At 46.9% G+C, this 19,060-nt stretch overlaps 1 protein-coding gene across 1 annotated transcript in view; it reads left to right on the forward strand.

Moving 5' to 3' along the window:
* RXRG (retinoid X receptor gamma) overlaps window positions 1-19,060 on the forward strand; it is a 61,595-nt gene that overhangs the window by 20,071 nt on the left and 22,464 nt on the right. The window contains exons 2-3 of the mRNA XM_063298560.1: window positions 6,698-6,945; window positions 14,348-14,492. Coding sequence (XP_063154630.1) covers window positions 6,698-6,945; window positions 14,348-14,492 — 393 coding nt within the window. The remainder of the gene's footprint in view (window positions 1-6,697; window positions 6,946-14,347; window positions 14,493-19,060) is intronic.

The following is a 19,060-nucleotide window of genomic DNA, read 5'->3' on the forward strand; positions in this document are numbered from 1 at the left end:
GGAAAAGACTTTGCCCGTGGACAGGTGGGCGAGCATGTCCTTCACCAGGGGTAAGGGGTATTTGTTGGACAGGGAAGCCGCGTTTAGGCCCCGGTAGTCGGTGCAGAGCCGTAGGGTCCCGTCTTTCTTCTCCCGGAATAAGACGGGGGCTCCGACCGGTGAGCATGCTGGCTCTATGAATCCCCTGTCTAGATTTTTATCGATGAACTCCCGGAGGGTTGCCATCTCCTTCGGGGTCATCGAATAGATTTTTGGTCTAGGTAAGGGGACGTTGGGCAGTAGGTCGATCCGGCAATCCGTCTTGCGGTGGGAGGGTAGTTGGTCAGCCTCTGCCTCTCCGAAGACCTCGGAGAAGTCGGCGTATTGTTCTGGTAGGTCTGCTGTGGTGGCGGCGTTGTCTTGTGTGGTCGCCTCCACTCGTCCTACCGTGGGGTGGCTTCTGCCCGCTGGAACTGGTGCTCGATACTCGCCGTCGCCGAATGTGAAGGTGCGGGTCTCCCAGTTGATCCGCGGGTTGTTTGTCGCGAGCCATGGCATCCCCAGGACTGCAATGGGCCATCCGATGTGCGTGACTACGAACGATGTGCGCTCGGTGTGAGTGCCCATTTGCAGGGTGACCGGCTCGGTTTGTAGCGTGGCTGGTTTCCCTCCCGCTGTAGAGCCGTCCAGCTGGTGGAATGCCAGCGGCGTGGGGAGGGGGAAGCAGCGGAGGTCGAGTTTGGCGACTAGGTCGGGGTGGATGAGGTTTTTTGAGCACCCCGAGTCCACTAGTGCCGCGGCCGTGGTGGCTCCGTTGCTGGCAGAGAGTTGAATTGCTGCCAATATTACGGGGCTTTCGTCGTTACGTTGAGGTGGTCCGCGTTGCTGTCCCACCGCCTGCCTCGCCACGCGTCTCAGGGCAAGCGGGGAGCATTTCCCGCCGGCTGGTCGGGGTCTGTATTGTCCTGTTCCCCCCAGTAAGCGTCCCAGCCCTCTTCCGGTGTCGCTGTGGCCACGGTCATTCGGCGGTGAGGAGGCGGCCCCGGGTTGGGTGGTTTGGGGCTAATTTTCGGAGTGGGTTTGGGCGCGCTGGTCGGCGGTCGGTTGGCGAAGCAATCCGCCGTCTTGTGCCCTAATTTGCCACACCTCCCGCAGGGCTCCCGGTTGAACTTCTTTTTTGGGTATATGGGGCCGGCCATCCCCCCGTGTGGTGCGGGTACCTTTTTCTCGGCATAGTTTGTGTCTTCCGTGGTTGTCATGAGGAAGGTGCGGTGCGCGTGTTCGGCTTTCCCCGCGAGGTGGATCCACCCGTGTAACGTTTCTGGGTCGTCGCGGTAGAGGGCCCATTGGAGAACGTCGCGGTTGAGCCCCCTTTTGAAGATTTCCAGCAGGGTGGTCTCGGACCAGTCGCTGACCTTCCCCGCGAGGGCTTTGAACTCCAGGGCGTAGTCAGGGACCGTGTGTGTGCCCTGTTTAAGTCTTTGGAGTGCGCTTTTCGCCCGTACTTTGGCTAGGGGGTCTTCGAAGTAGTTTTTCATCTCTTTGATGAAAGCAGGGAAGGTGGCGAGGGCGGGGGAGCTGGACTCGTACAGTTGGACGTACCAGTCCGCCGCCCTGTCTTGGAGTTTGATCGCCACGGCGGCGATCTTGTCGGCCTCGGAGTCATAGGAGTGTCCGTGCCTCCCCATGAACTCCCTAGCGTTGGTCACGAAAAACGAGAGTTTTGTGGGGGTCCCATCGAAGAAGATGGGGAAGTCCTTTGGGGCCCGGGCGTTTTGTGCGGCCCCGCCTCTCGCTTCCCGGGGTGTGGTGTCGGCCGCCTGTGCCGTCTGCTGGTCCTCCGCTGGCCCATGTGGGTTCGGTGCTTCGCTCGGGGTGTGGGCTTGTGCGGGGACGTCGTTGGGTGGCGCGGGGGGCATAAGCGCCTGGAGCATGGTCCGGAGTTCCGTCAGTTGAGCCCGCATGGCCGCGAGTTCAGCTCGTGCCTCCTCGTCCACAGCCCGCGCCGCCGCTGGGGCCGGTTCCGTTGGCGCGTCCTCGGGGGTGGGTTGCCGGCGGGGTTCATCGTCCCTCTGCCGCGGGTCCGCTTCCTCCGCCGTCTGATGGGTGTCTCTGTCGTCCTCCTCCGTGTTGAGCGCCGTGGGGCTGTCGCTCCACGCCCGTTGCTGGGGTGCGATGTGGTACGCGGGGTCCTCCGCCAGTTTCGGAAGTCGTGCTGCTCCCTCCCGCGGTCGGGTTGCCTCCGTCGCCATCTCCCCTTGGGGTTGGAGCTGAGGCTCGGGTCGGGTGGGGTGGGCGTCCATGGCTCCGGGAGTCCGCGGTGCCTCTGGCCTTGGTCGGTCCTCCTCTGTCTCTTGCCGCGCGGCTCGCCCTCCTTGCCCGCGCCGTTCCGGCCTCATCTTGCTGGTCTTCTCGCCGTCTACTCCTCCCGCGGCTCGTTGTCGTCCGGTGGGGCTCGGCGAGGCTGAGTTTATGACTCTCAGCTTTATGTCATGCGCTGTCTCCCTCTGAATAACACTCAGACACTGGTTTGCGAATCAGGCTCTGGTTTATTGCAGGGCAGGTACAGCGTCGGTAGAAAAAAGCTGAGAGTGACAGGAGCGCGCCGGTGCGGGGTTTAAATACCCCGCGCCGGTCAGCGCCCCCTCGCTCACGGTCACGTCACTCCCCTTTGTCCAATACGTTGCCCTGCCGGTGGGTGAGGGTTTCCGGGATCGCCCATCATCAGGTTTCCCATTCCTCTGCTGATTGCTTTCAGCTGGGCGATCCCCGTTGTATTGCCGCTGATGGCTTGGGTGGCTCCGTGATCCGTTTAGCTATTGTTTGTTAGCCGTTAGTCGTTGTGGGTTGATGGCTACTTATCTTGTACCCCTTCACCTATTTCCTTGTCATTGTCATGTGTGCCATTGCGCTGATGACTTTAGCTCAACGGCACTCATGACACCTAATCTCTTTAGTCTGATCCTAAATTGTGCAAGAAGAAGTTTGTGATCTGAACTACAGTCAGCTCCAGGCCTTGTTTTTACCGACTGTACAGATGTCCGCCACCTTTGGCTGCAAAGGATGTAATCAATCTGATTTCGGTGTTGTCCATCTGGTGAAGTCCATGTATAAAGCCGTCTCTTAGGTTGTTGGAAGAGAGTGTTTGTTATGCAGAGTGAATTGTCTTGGCAAAATTCTATCAGCCTGTGTCCTGCTTCGTTTTGTTCACCCAGGCCATACTTACCTGTAATTCGAGGTGTCATTTGACTGCCCACCTTAGCATTCCAGTCTCCTGTGATGAAAATAACATCTCTTTTAGGCGTGTTGTCCAGTAGGTGCTGCAGATCCTCATAGAACTGCTCTACTTCAGCTTCTTCAGCATTTGTGGTTGGGGCGTATATTTGGATCACTGTGATGTTAGATGGCTTGCCCTGAATTCGAATTGAGATCATTCTGTCGTTTTTTGGGTTGTATCCAAGCACTGCTTTAGCCACTTTACTATTAATTATGAAGGCTACTCCATTTCTTCTGTGGTCCTCTTGTCCGCAGTAGTAGATCTGGTGGTCATTTGATGTGAAGTGGCCCATTCCAGTCCATTTCAGTTCACTGATGCCCAAAATGTCTATCTTTAATCTTGACATCTCACCAATAACCACATCCAATTTGCCCTGGCTCATAGATCTTACATTCCAGGTTCCGATGGTGTGTTGATCCTTAGAACATCGGATTCGCCGTTCACCACCAGCACCGTCGGCCGCTAGCCGTCCTTTCGGCTTTGAGCTAGCTGCGTCATCACGTCTGGGGCTAGTTGAACTCATCCTCTGTTCCTCCCCAGTAGCATTTTGACCATCTTCTGACCTGGGGGTCTCATCTTCCGATGGTATACCGACATATCTCTGGTTGTACTGATCCGTTTAGTTTTCACGGCAAGAATACTGAGGTGGGTTGCCATTACCTTCCCCAGGGATCGCATTTAGTCTGACCTCTCTGTCATGACCTTCCCGTCTTGGGTGGCCCTTCACGGTTTAGCTCATGGCATCATTGAGGTGCTCAAGCTCCAGCACCACAACAAGGTAACGATCCTTTGCTGAAGAAGAAAGATCATAGCTGCATTTTAAAAAATTATTTCCGTTGTCAATAACTTATAATGTTTCTCATACATCTCTTTGGAACAAGACCAGTTTGATCAGGATGTATAACTTTGGTTAAAAATAATTTATTCGCTTTATGAGTATGCTATTCCAATTATTGATTTTCTTTTTTAAGTCAGGTGGGTAGGAAGCTTGGCAGGCACCAGTGATAGCATTTGCAGGTACACCATCCTACAATTCACTTTTTTATTGTCCTGGATGCCTTTTAATTTGGGGACTCAGTTAAAGAGTATACATTTCAAAAACAACAGTCTGTTTCCAACCAGCTTCTCTCCACATGATGTCATCTGATGAGGACCAGTTTCACTGAGCAAAATTATATTTAACCCTTTACATATGCAACTTGGCAGCTCATAGCTATGTAAACAACAGCAGTTTAGGCTGAGACATCAACATTGGGGTGACCTGGAAAAAATGACTCCTACACTGCATTCCCAGCAACCATGTGCTATTTATGAAGGCATTGTTTAGCATGGGAAATCAGCTGCCATTACTGTTAGACATCATTTTGTAAACCTTAATGCTCCCCAGCGCTCTCTGTAATAGCAGACTGGGGCCAAGATGATTCTGACTACTATTGCAGAGTGCTCTGGATGCAGACACACCCCAATTGTCTATGTCCTGACAGCATTGGACTGGCAAGATGGAAGTGGGAAAGAGAAGACGTTGATATTAAATCATACCTTTCCTGAATTAAAACAAAGGTTGACCTTCCATTGTGAATAATGGTAGGGAAATCACTGAAACCAGCTGTTGAGACCTGGAAGCCCCTCACACCCTGCCTTACCTCAGTCTAGCAACACCTAGTCTGAGATTTCCCAGCAACAGAAAGACAGCCTTGGAGGGTGGCTGGAAGAGAAAATCCAGTACTGGATTTTCCCATCTGAAAGGAAAATCTGTGGGGTGTGTGGAGGTGGGGGACATACATTTGCAACTTACAGTCTTTTAATTTAGGGACCTTTTCTGTTGTTCCATATTTTCTTGGATGCACTTTAACATCTGTTTTTACAATTTAAAACTCTGAGTGTTATATGAGATTAGCCTTGTCCTCACAATGATCCATTCTTTACAAATGGCTAATTAGGATACAACCATCATCAGAAGTTGGATTTTTTAAAAATAAGATGGTTTCTGAATAGCAGCCATATTAGAAGTACTAGTCCTTGAAGCAAAAGTTTTACAAAGAACAGTCAGAAAAGGTTGTCCCAGAAGCTGCTGTATGCTAAAATAAGCCTAGAAGAATTCCTGTAAAAGCCTGCTCATTCAAGTTAATTCAGAAAGCATGTAACCTGTCTTCCCTCATCTTGCCTGTGCTGTAATTTTCTTTAAAAGTGGGATAACTCTTGAGAATTTCCCTTGGAAATGAAATTTCTGGTCTGAAATGCTCAAAAAGAACACAAAATTTCCCTAACAACTCTTTGTGTGTGTGTGTGTGTGTGTGTGTGTGTGTGTGTGTGTGTGTGTTTTCTGGGAGGTGGCAAGAATTTGGAAAATTATTACAGTTAGATGTGTGTATCTGGAATGTCATTGCCAGATTTAGATTATGTTTTGGAAAGTATTTACTATAGTTGAACAAAATTGAACAGGCTACATGGGAGGTGTGTAGAGTATGCTAACGTATACTTTTGCAAAAAGGAAAGAGATTTTGCTTTGCCATTTTACTACTAAATTCAGATTAATTCAATAATTCAGATTAATTTAATAAAAGGGTAGGGGAGAGGTGAAGTTAAACTTTTTAAGCTTCCCAATTGCTCATAAATTGGAATGCCATTAGTATCAAAAGGCTGGGAACAGCAGACTGTAATACAGGAATAAGCAGCATAGGTGAGGAAAAGTGGGAATAGATGCAATTTACCCAATTCATTATAAGTCACTACTTGTATATAATGTATAGAAGTTATGGGCTGGGTTTGATAATTGAAAATGGGCTAAGCTGATCTAACGAACAATTCATGGCATCACCTTTAATGCCTGAACAGAATCTTTATGCAGCTGCTTGAACACAACAGTGTTTGAGGAAGGGGTGGAAAACAGCTGTGTACCATTCATCACTTCTGGGTTTTGAGCTACGATGCAGATCAGTACAAAAAGATTGGGTTCATATATCATGCTAGGCCATGATGGTGTCTGCTTTTGGTTAATGTAATATGTGAACCAAGCACCTGTAGTGTGTAAGCATGAACTAGAGTTATATATAACTTAGCATTATATGTATGAACCAGCCATTGTGGCTTACTTAATAAACGCTGCTTAAAAGACTAGTGACTTAGCCTAATGTATCAGTCCAGACAAAGTGGCTGCCAATTTTAGCAGGAGCAGCTGAAATTGCAGTAAAATTGTTGCTCCTTGGTGCAGGATTAACAGTTGTGCTGTCTGCTGTAGGTTGCTTCTTGCTTCTACACTTCTCTGTTTTAATATTGGCAAAGGTGACAGAAGTCTCCAGTGTCCTCTTTTTCCCCAAAGGAAACTAAACCCTGTACTTCTGTTCATGAACTTCTTTCTACTTAAGGAATGAGAGAGCATGTGATATGGAAAAATATGCTGTTGTCTTCCCTGCGAATTACCCTCTTTCTTTCTTCTTTCAGATACCCTAGTTCATACCAGTTCGGTACCTGGAAATCTGTCACCAACCGGGAATTCTATAAACAGTAAATCCAACTATCTGGAAGCACCTCTTGGTGCAGCAGGGACTCTGCCCTCCCCCATGAACTCTGTAGGGTCTGGCAATGCAACAAGCTGTCCACTTAGGGTAATCACAACCCCGGTTGGGTCACACGTCGTTCCTTTGACTTCACCTCCAGACATGAGTTTTGCTGTGCATACCGGCCCACAGGTAGGCATGAACTCTCATCCTTTTTTGTTTAGTATAATAAAATTGATGATTTTATTAGTATTTCATATCCCCAGCATAATTTTAAACCATGTGTGGGGTTCATTCTATCTATGAGTTCTTTCCTTTTTCTAAATGAAGATTTAGAAGTTCTGTTTCTGTTCCAGATATACACCTGCCTTGCTCCTGTATTTCTACCGGTTACATCAGTACAAAGTTATTTACAGTTTTATAGTGGAATACAGCTTCTGTTCTCTTTCTCACCCACTCTTTGCCGAAGCTCTTAATTTTTAAAGGAATTTCTTTCATAGGTGTTGAATGACAAAAAATACTGGCCTCAGCAAACTTGGGATTAACAGATGCTTTTCAGAATGGGGACCAATGGCTAAGATCGCAAGGTGTGAGGCTCCAAATATGCCAGATGGGTCCGCTTCTTGGTGTTGACTGGGCATAAGGGAACAATATCTAGCTATATCTAATGCTATACTCTAATGCTCCCTAGAACTAACTTGGAAGAAAAATCAGGGATTGCAGCTGGTTCAGAAGATACCACAGGCCAGCACTGGATCTGAGGAGTTTGTGACTTCCTTATTACAACAGCTCACCTCTGAGCTGCTTTCTAAGTGGCTTTATTGGTTGTATTATTTTCTTCCTTGTATGTCTCATATATGAGGAATAAGGTAAAGGTAAAGGTTTCCCTTGACGTAAAGTCCAGTCGTGTCTGACTCTAGGGGGCGGTGCTCATCTCCGTTTCAAAGCCTTGGAGCCGGCGTTGTCCATAGGACACTTCCGGGTCATGTGGCCAGCATGACTCACGGAACGCCGTTACCTTCCCGCCGAAGTGGTACCAATTAATCTACTCACATTTGCATGTTTTCGAACTGCTTGGTGTGCAGGAGCTGGGACGAGCAACGGGAGCTCACCCCGCCGCGCGGTTTCGAACCGCCGACCTTCCGATCGACAGCTCAGCGGTTTAACCCGCAGCGCCACCTGGTTCTTAATTGCCATGAATTTAAGAAAAAGCGGATCAGGAAACATACATACATTAAAGGAGAGGTTTAGGGGAGGGGAGGAACCTAGAAGTGTGTAGAAGAGAGTAAAAAAAAATTTAACTTGGGGCAAAGCACACACACTACAAAATTTTTTTAAAACCTATGGCACATGCACATGCTTGATGTGGGAGAAAGCAAAGAGAGGGAGGAGGAGGGGGAACAAACACATGTGAAATTTAACAGGACAATTACCTGATCCTCCATCAGAGATCAAGAATATCTTATGTCTCTCTCTGCTTAGCCACTGTCCTTAGTTTCACTTGTCTCTGCTGGGATAGACAGCCTTCCCCAGTGCACATGCTGCTTGGTTCCATGCATGAGCGCATCCAGAGAAAGAATGATTCTGTTTTCCTTACTGACTTCACACATCACACTGAGGCACAGTTGGTTGACTAAGCCAAGATAGGTTGCATTCACATGTTGCACTGACCAATAAGTCATGATTACCCAACCACAATGATTCACACAACATGCTAAGCCAAATCCAAACAGCATTGTGCCTTATTGCAATGTATGAGCCCAATCTCTGGGGAAGGAAAGAGGAGGGGGACAGAGGAACTTTTTATTTTCTGGGTAGGTTGTCAAACTTTATTTTCTAGTAATATCAGTTTTTGCATTCTGAAACTTAAGAAAATCAGTATCTTAAAGGTCAGTAATTTTACAAACTCTTACCTGGGAAGACATCCTATGGCTTCCTTTGATATTTGAGAAATGTTTTCAACAGGGAAGAAACTAAAATAGAGCAGATTTCTTGGGATTCTTTTAAGTTTATGTGGGTTTTTTTACATAAAATTCTGCTGCTAGTTGCAGAGGATATTCAACTGGGAGTCTTCTGATTAAAGGACAGTGGAGATGAATGAATCCGCCTGTTTTGGTTCATTGATTTTGTAAATATGTCAAATTTGGGATTCAGTTATGCATCGTTAAAAATGCAAAAATTCATGTTTTTATTCACCTGTGAAGTATGCAAATTTATCCTCCATCACTGGTCATAGGAGATGGGAGTTGTAAACCAACATGGCTGGAAGAAGCTGCAACAGAGCTAATCTAGCAAATCCATGTGACTCCCAACTGCCTCTGCCACTGGAGACCAGACTCTTTCTCTGCTTTAGGCCACCTGAACCCGCCCCAGCTTTAAAGCCTGAGGTGACATCTCATCTTTCACGGGATCCCATGTAGCAATACCCTAAGAGTCACTTTGGAGAACAATTTGGAGAACAGCAATACAGTAGAGAGTGGAAGCATAGTCGGTCAGATCAGTGTCAATCCTTTCCTCCATCCTTCTGCTGAAAATTGCCTTTCAATGGTTCTAGGGCAGTGTTTCTCAACCGTGGGAACTTTGAGCTGTGTGGACTTCAACTCCCAGAATTGCTGGCTGGCTGGGGAATTCTGGGAGTTGAAGTCCACACACCTTAAAGTTCCCACGGTTGAGAAACACTGCCCTAGGGAATATTTTTGCTAAAGGATAACTGATTTCTGAACATTTTGTGAAGTGAAAAATTGCAGAGGAGAAATGGTAAGTAGGAAAAGAGTGGAACTGCCTTCTTTTGCTGCTTTTCCCCTCAAACTGCCCTCTTGTGTTTCTTCTTAGTGCAACAAATGGCATTCAAGGTTTTACTTTTTTAAATTCCTTTTGGCATGTAATGTAAACATATTTATCTATTTATCTATTTATTTATTTATCTATCTAGATATGCTACCTTCTCTTAGTTGACTCATAATAAAATTACCTTTATGTGTAATACAGAGTCAGCTAGGATACTGGGCTAAACTGAATATTCATGCTTAGACTGAGCACTACTGAGCTGTGGAACATTTTATTTTTGTCTCCTGAGCATCTATTGCCCCAAAATAACCCTTTCTTTGGCCCACCCACCCTGAGGAAGGGAACAGTAAAAATTGTAAGTCTGAATATAAAAAAATATTCACCAGTGATGCAAAGCAAATTGTGTAGTCTGTAATCTGAAATGAGCTGCTGGTGGTTCAACACCAAGCAGAAAAAGAATGAGTTTTTTAAAATGGAAAGGGGAGAAAAAAAGATTAAAAAGTACACTATGGTACTTCAGTCAATATAGTTTTGTTTTCATTCAGTTTCAGCAACCTGATGAACTGAAATGCAGCTTAATAAATGGAACTTACCATGACAGAACTCTTCTGGAAAAATCAAGAGCCCTTCCCTGATGTGATTCCCTTTGCAGCATCGACATAACTTATTTTTATGTCCTTTTGATAGCATAGCAAGTTTATATTCATTTTTCTCAACACTGTTCTTCCTAGTGCTGGATCACTTGCGTGTGGAAGATCCTCAGTCAAACCAAAACAACCCCGATTTATTTACCAAATTTAGGTCCTCCTAGTTGTCATGAAATGGCTTTCCAAACAGGGCTGTAATGCCAAGCTGTCATGTTGAGTAGTTCAAAGAAGTGCGCTACATTTGCTTTTCCGCTAATGGGATGAGGCAGCTGGTCCTCAGGGATTAGCAAGCAGCCAGCTAATGGATTTGGGTTCAAGCTGCTGTCCCAAATGTCATACATCACTGAACTTAACATGCAGGAACCAGACTGCAAAGGATTTTAAGGAAATGCCAACAGCCTCTACACCAGACTTTGGAAATGCAGTACAAGAGAAACAATAGGAACAAAATTGCGCCTCCTCCTCTTTCTTTTTCGAAGTATCAAGTGTGCATCCTAGAATCAGTGCAGGAAGAAGGGAGGAGTCCAGATTCAACTAAAATGGGTCAAGTTAATGGCTACTTAAAGTTTCCCTATCTCTGCTCTTGATTTTTCATGTATTGAGGCTGGCCAATTGCATTCACTCTCTCTCTCTCTCTCTCTCTCTCTCTCTCTCTCTCTCTCTCTCTCTCTCTCTCTCTCTCTCTCTCTCTCTCTCTCAAGAAAAAAGTCTAAAGATGCTGGTAATAACTCTTCTTTCAGGAAGACTAATTTATATGTTTACAGGCATGTTACTATTATAATGATCACTTGCAATGATTAAAGATGCTTCAATGACTTTCTCCTTCTTGCCACTTAGAGTAGCTAGGCTGTTTATAAAAATGAACAGAACAAAATATCTTAAGGAGCTCAGAAGAGAAGCTGCTGCTGCTCTGTCGCCATCTTAGCTCCACTTCTGCCATTTAGAGTAGTTCTGTGTCCCATCTGTCATATATATGCCATCAGATGCCCTAAGGAAACACACTGCCACAATTTCTACTCCCCAAGCACTCAAAAGCATTTTGGGGAAAATACATACCAGTCTTCCCTTCTATCAGTCTCAAAACCTTGAGAACAAAGAGCAAAGAACTGCTGCCCTGCCCAGTACTGCCTTTGGACCTGGGGGAAGAGAATACTACAGAGCTGTGAAGCTAACTTTTCTCCTGAGTCATGAGTCCTGGGAACCTGGAGGCAGAGGGGTCAAGAGTTCCTGCAAAGGAGGAAGCGGACCACCTATATAGAGGCCAGCCTTTCAAAGGAAGGCTAGTCTGTTATAATTTCAAATATAACACAGCTGAGCAGGAAATCAATCAGCTCAGCCAATGTTGTGAGATTACAGAGGTCCAGAGCTGCTTTCCAAGAGATGCCTTATATGGAAGGGCCCTAATTCAGTTACAAGAAAATCCAGGAGGAGCTGCCAGTCAGGTATAGATTGAGCTATCTTCTAGGACGGAGGAAAGCAGGGCCCTTTCCCCTCCAGTCACAGCAAGTGGAATCAGACCACTGGCAGCTACTACTGCCCTATCCAGTGTCAGGGGAGCCTGAGGGAAGGCATGGCATGCAAAAGGTCCCACTAGTGGTGTTGCTCTGCCATCTCCTGGTCCCCTCCCCTCTTCTGCAGTTCGGCAAAATGACTAGAAACCAAGACATCTTTCAGGGCAATATAAAGAACAAATCACTGCTTTCCCATTTCATGCAAGAACCTTAGTCCAGTAGTCCTTTCTTTCCTCAACCCTATCTTTTTAAACATTTGTTTTATTAAGATAAAGAAAACATCTCATATAAAAAGAGAATAAAACTAAAAGCACATAGAAAACTAACACAGAAAATGGAGGGGGACCCCACAGTTTCACCACTGTTGACAGGAAAGTGTTTTCTATAAGCTTCAGGTACAGAACAGGCTGTTGTAACATGCAGAGGGGAACACCCTGAGAACTGTGGCTGTGACCTCCCATCAACCATCCTCCGAAGCAGTTGCTGGTGATCAGGGACTTCCAGTCCTAAGGCAAGACTAATGCTGTGTCTTGCAGTGGGATGACTGTACCAGTGAGGATCAAAAGTACTTTGGGCTGGGAAGCTGCTGTCAAAACTCCATGTTTTCATTTCTTGATTAGATTTTGGGGTATCCAGACTGTAGAAAAGAAGACTGAAGGGTTCGGGTACATAGGAGGGTGCCATAAGAAAAGTGGACAGGAACTATTTTCCACTGCCAAAGAAACTAGGACCGGAAATAATGGGTAGAAGTTTCAGCTACCTAGGTTTCATAATATAAAGAATGATACTCAGTTCTTATAATTCATGTAATTTAATTCAATATAATTATAATTCTTGTATTTAAAAGAATTATAATTAAATTGTGAAGGTCAGATCTGCAAACCAGTAAATGGTCTACCTATGGAAATTGTGTGTTCTCCATCTCTGAAGAGTTTTGAGAAGAGGTTGGACAGTAATCTGGAGGATATTTTTCTGGTTTTCCTGCAAATTGCAGAGGGATCCTTGTGTTCCCTTCCAATTCCACAATTCAGTTGTTGCTCCTACTAAGAAATCAATGTGGAAAACACACTGCTGCCTGTTATACTTTAGTGTAATACGTTTCTCTCTTTTATCCCTTCCTTGAACAAGAAGTAGTCTAGTAGTGTAGTCTATTAGTGTGCCAGATTACAGGAATGGTGCCTGTTTGCCTGGGCTGTCATCCTCACTACAGCTGCTGACTTTTTATCTCCCACCTTTAAAACATACTAGCTGAAAGTGCCCTGCTGGGAAAAAAATAAAATACAAAAATTAACATGTAGTTATCCAGTGCCATTTTGTTTTCTTATCCAAACTGGCTGAGTATGGTTGCTTCTAGTACCTCATCTTTTGGTGCCTTGCCCATGAAATCTTTTCCTGTGAAACTTACGTTTAATATTTAGAATCAACAATCAGTCTGTTCCACCAGTTTCTCCTGTGTTTGTAAATTTGTTTATTTTAGCATTTTTAAATTAATTTATTTATTTCAACCTTAGCGCCACTCGACTCCAGACTGATTTTGGGTGGCTCAAAATATAAAAAGCAAATATGAATACAATTAGAGAAATAAAAAATACAGTAAGGGAAATAAACAAAGTGGCAAATCTGGACAACTAACCTCAAAACATTTGCAAAATATGTTCCACCCATCCTACCCCAAGTCCTGGGAGAACAGCCAGTACAGATCAGGTAAAGTCACAGGAGAATTCACAATAATCAAATTCCATAAACTTGAATAATTATTTCTCAGTTATATTTATTTTTATGGCCACTCCTTGCTGCTTTAAGCAGACTATAGCAGGAAGTGGACTTTGAAGAAGCTGGATAGAAAGAATATTGATGATATTTCTTCCTTTTGGGAAAATGCAGTATTTAGTAGCACTTCCTAATCATTGTTGCTCTGTTTTGTGCCTCATGACCTCTGAATTGATTAATGGATTAATTAGTGCATGAAGGATATTGCATTAAGATAGTAGAGTATACATATTTTTCCATCTGTATACAGTAATAGGATAAACTTAATCTATCACTCAGCCTTGCATCTGGACCCAAAATGCAAGCTTCTGAATTTGAAAAAGTGGTCTTCAGACCACTTTCCATAGAATGGTGGTTCTTTTGAGATCTATTAAAATTGCACTCCACTGGAGCAAATATAAACTCCCTGGTCTTATCCATGTTTATTTATCTGGACTTTAAGAATATATATCATGTCATATCAGCTGAATATTCTTGAATGTCTTATCACAGTGTTATTAAAAATTGGCAAAACCAAGCAAAGAAAAGCTGTGTTCTGTCATCACATAGAGACATTTAGAGGTTCTGTGGATCAATAAATAAAGGGCTTCTCTTTTTTTGCCCTGCCCTGCCCCTTTCATCCCCACATTGCACAAAGTTGTGTTCCTTGAATTGCCAGGTTATAATGGGTATATTCTAAGCTTACATTAACAAATATTGTTGTGAATGAAGTCTGCTTGATCACAGAAAGTACGATGCTCATGTTTCAGCTTCCATGTGGAAATGCTAACTGGAGACTATCCCTTAGAGCTCTGTCCTAAATAGAGGATCACAGCTGGAACATCAATCTGAGCTTGTGTAATCCATTTTCCTTTTTTTCCTCACATGCCTCCATTTTAGTCCAGCATCATGAACAGCACCGGCAGCTCTGAAGATACCAAGCCTTTGCCAAGTTTCCAACGGATGGGAGCAATGAATTATGTATCCCCAAGTGCAGGATCCCTGGCCAAGCACGTCTGTGCAATTTGTGGAGACAGATCATCAGGTACCCACAGCTTGCATGCGAAGGTGACTGGGTAGGCAGTATTAAATAACTATTATGAAATAATATTGTCTTAGGATTCTTCCCATTGTATAGCACTTTCAGTTGGTCATGACTGCAGGAAGTATCTCCAATGTTTCTTCATTCGGAGCAAAAATACTTCTTAATGTACATAATGAGAGCATTTGGCTAATTTTTTGTTTGAGGCCAAGTTTCATGAGTGAGGGGTGTTAACAGTTCTTCCAGACTGACCTACAGTGCCAAAACATCCGTGTCTCACATAATTACAAACCCTTCCCTTGTTTGTTTGTCCTGAGCTTGAAACAAAACTTTCAGGACGCCTGAGTTTTGATTTGTGCCTGGAAAACACAAAATAGTAATTTCAAACTTAAAACATTTTGTATCTCCTGTTTTATATTGTGTGAAAGTAGGCCATACCGTTTTCCACATAGAAGGGAAAACTCTTTGGGATAGTGGTACAGTTTTGATTAGAAAATTGCTTGGGATAAAAGTGTTAAGTGCTCCCTCCTGCCGGCTGATGTTCTGCTGACATATGGGTTGCTTCACAGAACCCTGTATCACATCCTGGCCTATATCCTATACAGTTCTGTTAGTCCCCTCAAGCAAAATTGAATGGCTCTGTATTTATTTATTTATTTATTTATTTATGTATTTATTTATTTTATTATTCACATTTCTATCACTGCCCATCTCCCCCTAAAAGGGGGACTCTGGGCGGTTTACAATAAAATCCACCTTAAAACCTAACATCATAAAATCACCAATATTAAAATAATAAAAATATAAATATAAAATCCAAGTGGGAGATTTCCATTCCATTTCCTCACCAGCCACCCCCAGAAAGAGCTATTGCCCTTCCTATCCCAGGCGAGGCGGCAAAACCAGGTCTTCAAGCCCCTCCTGAAGGTCCCGAGAGAAGTGGCCTGCCTCACCTCAGTGGGTAGAATGTTCCACAGGGCGGGCTCCACTGAAGAGAAGGCCCGCCTCCTGGACCCCGCCAGATGAAATTCTCTTATGGACGGGGTCCGCAACATGCCCTCTCTGCATGATCGGGTGGGACGGGTTGATGTTATAGGGATGAGACGGTCCCTCAGGTAGCCTGGCCCTATGCCATGTAGGGCTTTAAAGGTGATAACCAACACCTTGAATTGGACCTGGAAGCAAACTGGAACCCAATGCAGCTCACGCAGTAGAGGTGTTACATATGCTGATCTTGGAGCACTCATCACTGTTCGCACAGCCGCATTTTGGACCAACTGAAGCTTCTGGATACTCTTCAAGGGTAGCCCCATGTAGAGCACATTGCATAGTCTATATGGGAGATGACAAGGGCCTGAGTGACTGTCCAGAGGGCATCTCGATCCAGGAAAGGGCGTAACTGGCGCACAACCTGAAGTTGTGCAAAGGCCCTCCTAGCCACGACTGCCACCTGCTCTTCGAGCAGGAGTCATGAGTCCAGGAGGACCCCCAAGTTACGCACGGGTTCTGAATGGGGCAGTGCAACCCCATCTAGAACTAAAGATGACAACTTCCCAGATACCGAGGAGCCATCAATCCACAGCCACTCCATCTTACCAGGGTTCAACTGAAGCCTGTTGCTCCCCATCCAGGCCCCCACAGCCCCCAGGCACTGCGAAAGGGCATTGACCGCATCACTTACTTCACCCAGGATGGAGATATATATCTGAGTATCATCAGCATACTGATGGTACCTCATCCCGTGGTGACGGATGACCTCACCCAGCGGTTTCATGTAGATGTTAAATAGGAGAGGGAAGAAAACTGAACCCTGCGGCACCCCGCAGTGGAGAGGTCCAGGGTCGGATCTCTCATCTCCTATCACCACCAACTGGGACCGGCCCTGGAGGAAGGAGGTGAACCAGCGCAGAACCACGCCACCCACCCCCAACTCCCTGAGTCGTCCCAGAAGAATACCATGGTCGATGGTATCGAAAGCTGCTGAGAGATCAAGGAGAGCGAGGATGGATGCACTGCCTCCATCCCGCTCCCGCCAGAAATCATCCATAAGTGCGACCAATGCAGTCTCTGTCCCGTATCCCAGCCTGAAACCTGACTGAAAGGGGTCTAGATAATCCGTTTCATCCAGAATCCTCTGAAGTTGTAACGCCACCACTTTCTCAACCACCTTCCCCAAAAAGGGGAGGTGGGAGACTGGACGTAAGTTGTCCAGGACAGTAGGGTCCAGCAATGGCTTTTTGAGGAGGGGGTGTACTAGTGCCTCTTTAAAGGCAACCGGAACCACTCCCTCCCTCAAAGATGCATTAATCATCGCCTGGACCCAACCACATGTCACCTCCCGGGCTGCTTTCACAAGTCAGGAAGGGCATGGGTCTAGATGACACGTGGTGGCATTTACAATCCGGAGGATCCTGTCCACTTCCTCAGGCCCAACAGGATCAAACTGTTCCCAGATAACAGGGTAAGTACGTTCCCTCAGCATCTCCCCAGACTCTGCCCCACGCTTAGAGTCCAACTTGGACCGAATCTGAGCGATTTTACCCTGCAGATGCTCAGCAAATTCCTCCGCATGGCCCTGTAGGTGGGAGACAAAGCCCCCCCTACCTAATAATGATCACATAATTTTAAACAGGGCTGTTGGGCAGCATTCTGCGGATGCAATAAGAGCGTGGGAGACAAAGCCCCCCCTACCTAATAATGATCACATAATTTTAAACAGGGCTGTTGGGCAGCATTCTGCGGATGCAATAAGAGCGGAGAAATATTGACGTTTTGCCGCTCTTACCGCCACAAGGTAGGCCTTAATAGCAGCTCTAGCTTGTGTTCCGTCAGATTCAGTCTTTGTCTTCCTCCAGCGGTGCTCTAGGTGTCTCTTAACCCTCTTCAAAACCCTCAGTTCCTCTGTAAACCACGGGGAGTGCCGGGTTTGAGTGGGCAAGAGAGGCCACACAGGCACGATCCTGTCCAAGGCCCCGGCCGCTTCTCTATTCCAGGTTGCAGCCAGGACCTCTGCTGGACCGTGCAGTAGATCCCCAGGTATAACCCCCAGCTCCTTCTGAAACCTCACTGGGTCCATCAGTCGCTGGGGGTGGACCAATTGAATGGATCCTGCCTCCCTGCGGAGGGGGGCAGCACAAGAGAATCTCAGGGCCACCAGGGCGTGGTCTGACCATGACAATGGGGACAGATCTACCTCTCCCCTCAGATCACATTGCCACTGCTCCAACAAGAAAACCAAGTCTGGAGTGAGGCCACTGTCTCGAGTTGGGTCCCAAATGATCTGAGACAGGCCCATGGCTGCCATGGTAGCCATGAACTCCTGAGCTGCATCTGAGGCACACCCCAGGGAAGGTAGATTGAAGTCCCCCGAGACCATAAGCCTGGGGAGCTCCACCACCAACCCTGAGATGGCCTCAAGCAGCTCAGGCAGGGAGGTTGCCACACAGCAGGGAGGCTGGTACAGCAGCAACACTCCCAACTGTTCTTGGGTGCCCAACTTGAGAAACAGTCTCACAACCAGCTACCTGTGGAGCAGCGCCCCTGAAGGCTACTAGAGATTCTCAGATGACAACTGCCACCCCACCTCCCCTGCCCCGGTGTCACAGCTGGTGCCACACCTGAAACCCAGCCGGGCACATTTCTGAAAAGGCTACCCCCCCTTCCTGACCCAGCCAGGTCTCGGTGATACATGCCAAGTCTGCCCCCTCCTCTGCGATCAAGTCACTTATAAGGGGGACTTTGTTGTTGACTGACCTGGCATTCAGAAGCAGTAGCCAGAGACCAGGGCCCTCAGGGATCTGCTGACCAGGACCTGGGTATGAACCTGGAGGGCCGGAACACGCTACCAGTAACAGACACCAGGAGCGTCTTCCCCAGAAATGGCCTGCCCTCCAGTTCCCGTCGTAACATCCCCGGCCCGTCACCACCTCAATAGTGAAACCCACCCTACAACTCCCAGAGTCGCCAGGCCCAGTTCCTGAACCACCAGCCACCCTGGGATAACGCAAGGGTCCCCTCCCCCATGCACACATCCTCCCACCCTCAGTCAACCTCAGGTGGAGGCAGGCCCTCCAGCGCACCAGCTCCTGCTCTCGGCGCTGTTGGAGCCTACCTCCCCATCCACTCACTCACTGTGTCCACCCTGCCACCACCCTCACTGGTCACGGGGGGGCACCCCACCCATTCCTACCGACCTCCTGTCTCTCACTCAGTGGTGGGTACTCTTACACACCCCACTCAATCTTGGGCTCCCTCCGTGTATTCTCACCCCTGGAGGTAAGCCCACACTCACTCTGAGGGACCCACCAAACCACTCTGCCGCTTCTAACAAATGGGCATTCCCCAGACCCCCAGACACAGAGCCTGAGAATCGCAACAATCCCCAGTCCACCGATGTCTATGAGTGTTCCACCAGAGTCCTGCCAGAGATCACAAGGTCCACCCAGGGGCCTGTGGTCCTCTGGTCCACACCATGGGACTCCACCTCCAAGGCCTCCAGTCTTCTGCTACCTTGTGGAGGCCATCCAGACCTGCCAGGGTCTCTTGGGTCTGGCAGGGTCCACCCAGGCCCA

Source organism: Candoia aspera, chromosome 3 (assembly GCF_035149785.1).
Source record: "Candoia aspera isolate rCanAsp1 chromosome 3, rCanAsp1.hap2, whole genome shotgun sequence".
NCBI lineage: Eukaryota > Metazoa > Chordata > Lepidosauria > Squamata > Boidae > Candoia > Candoia aspera.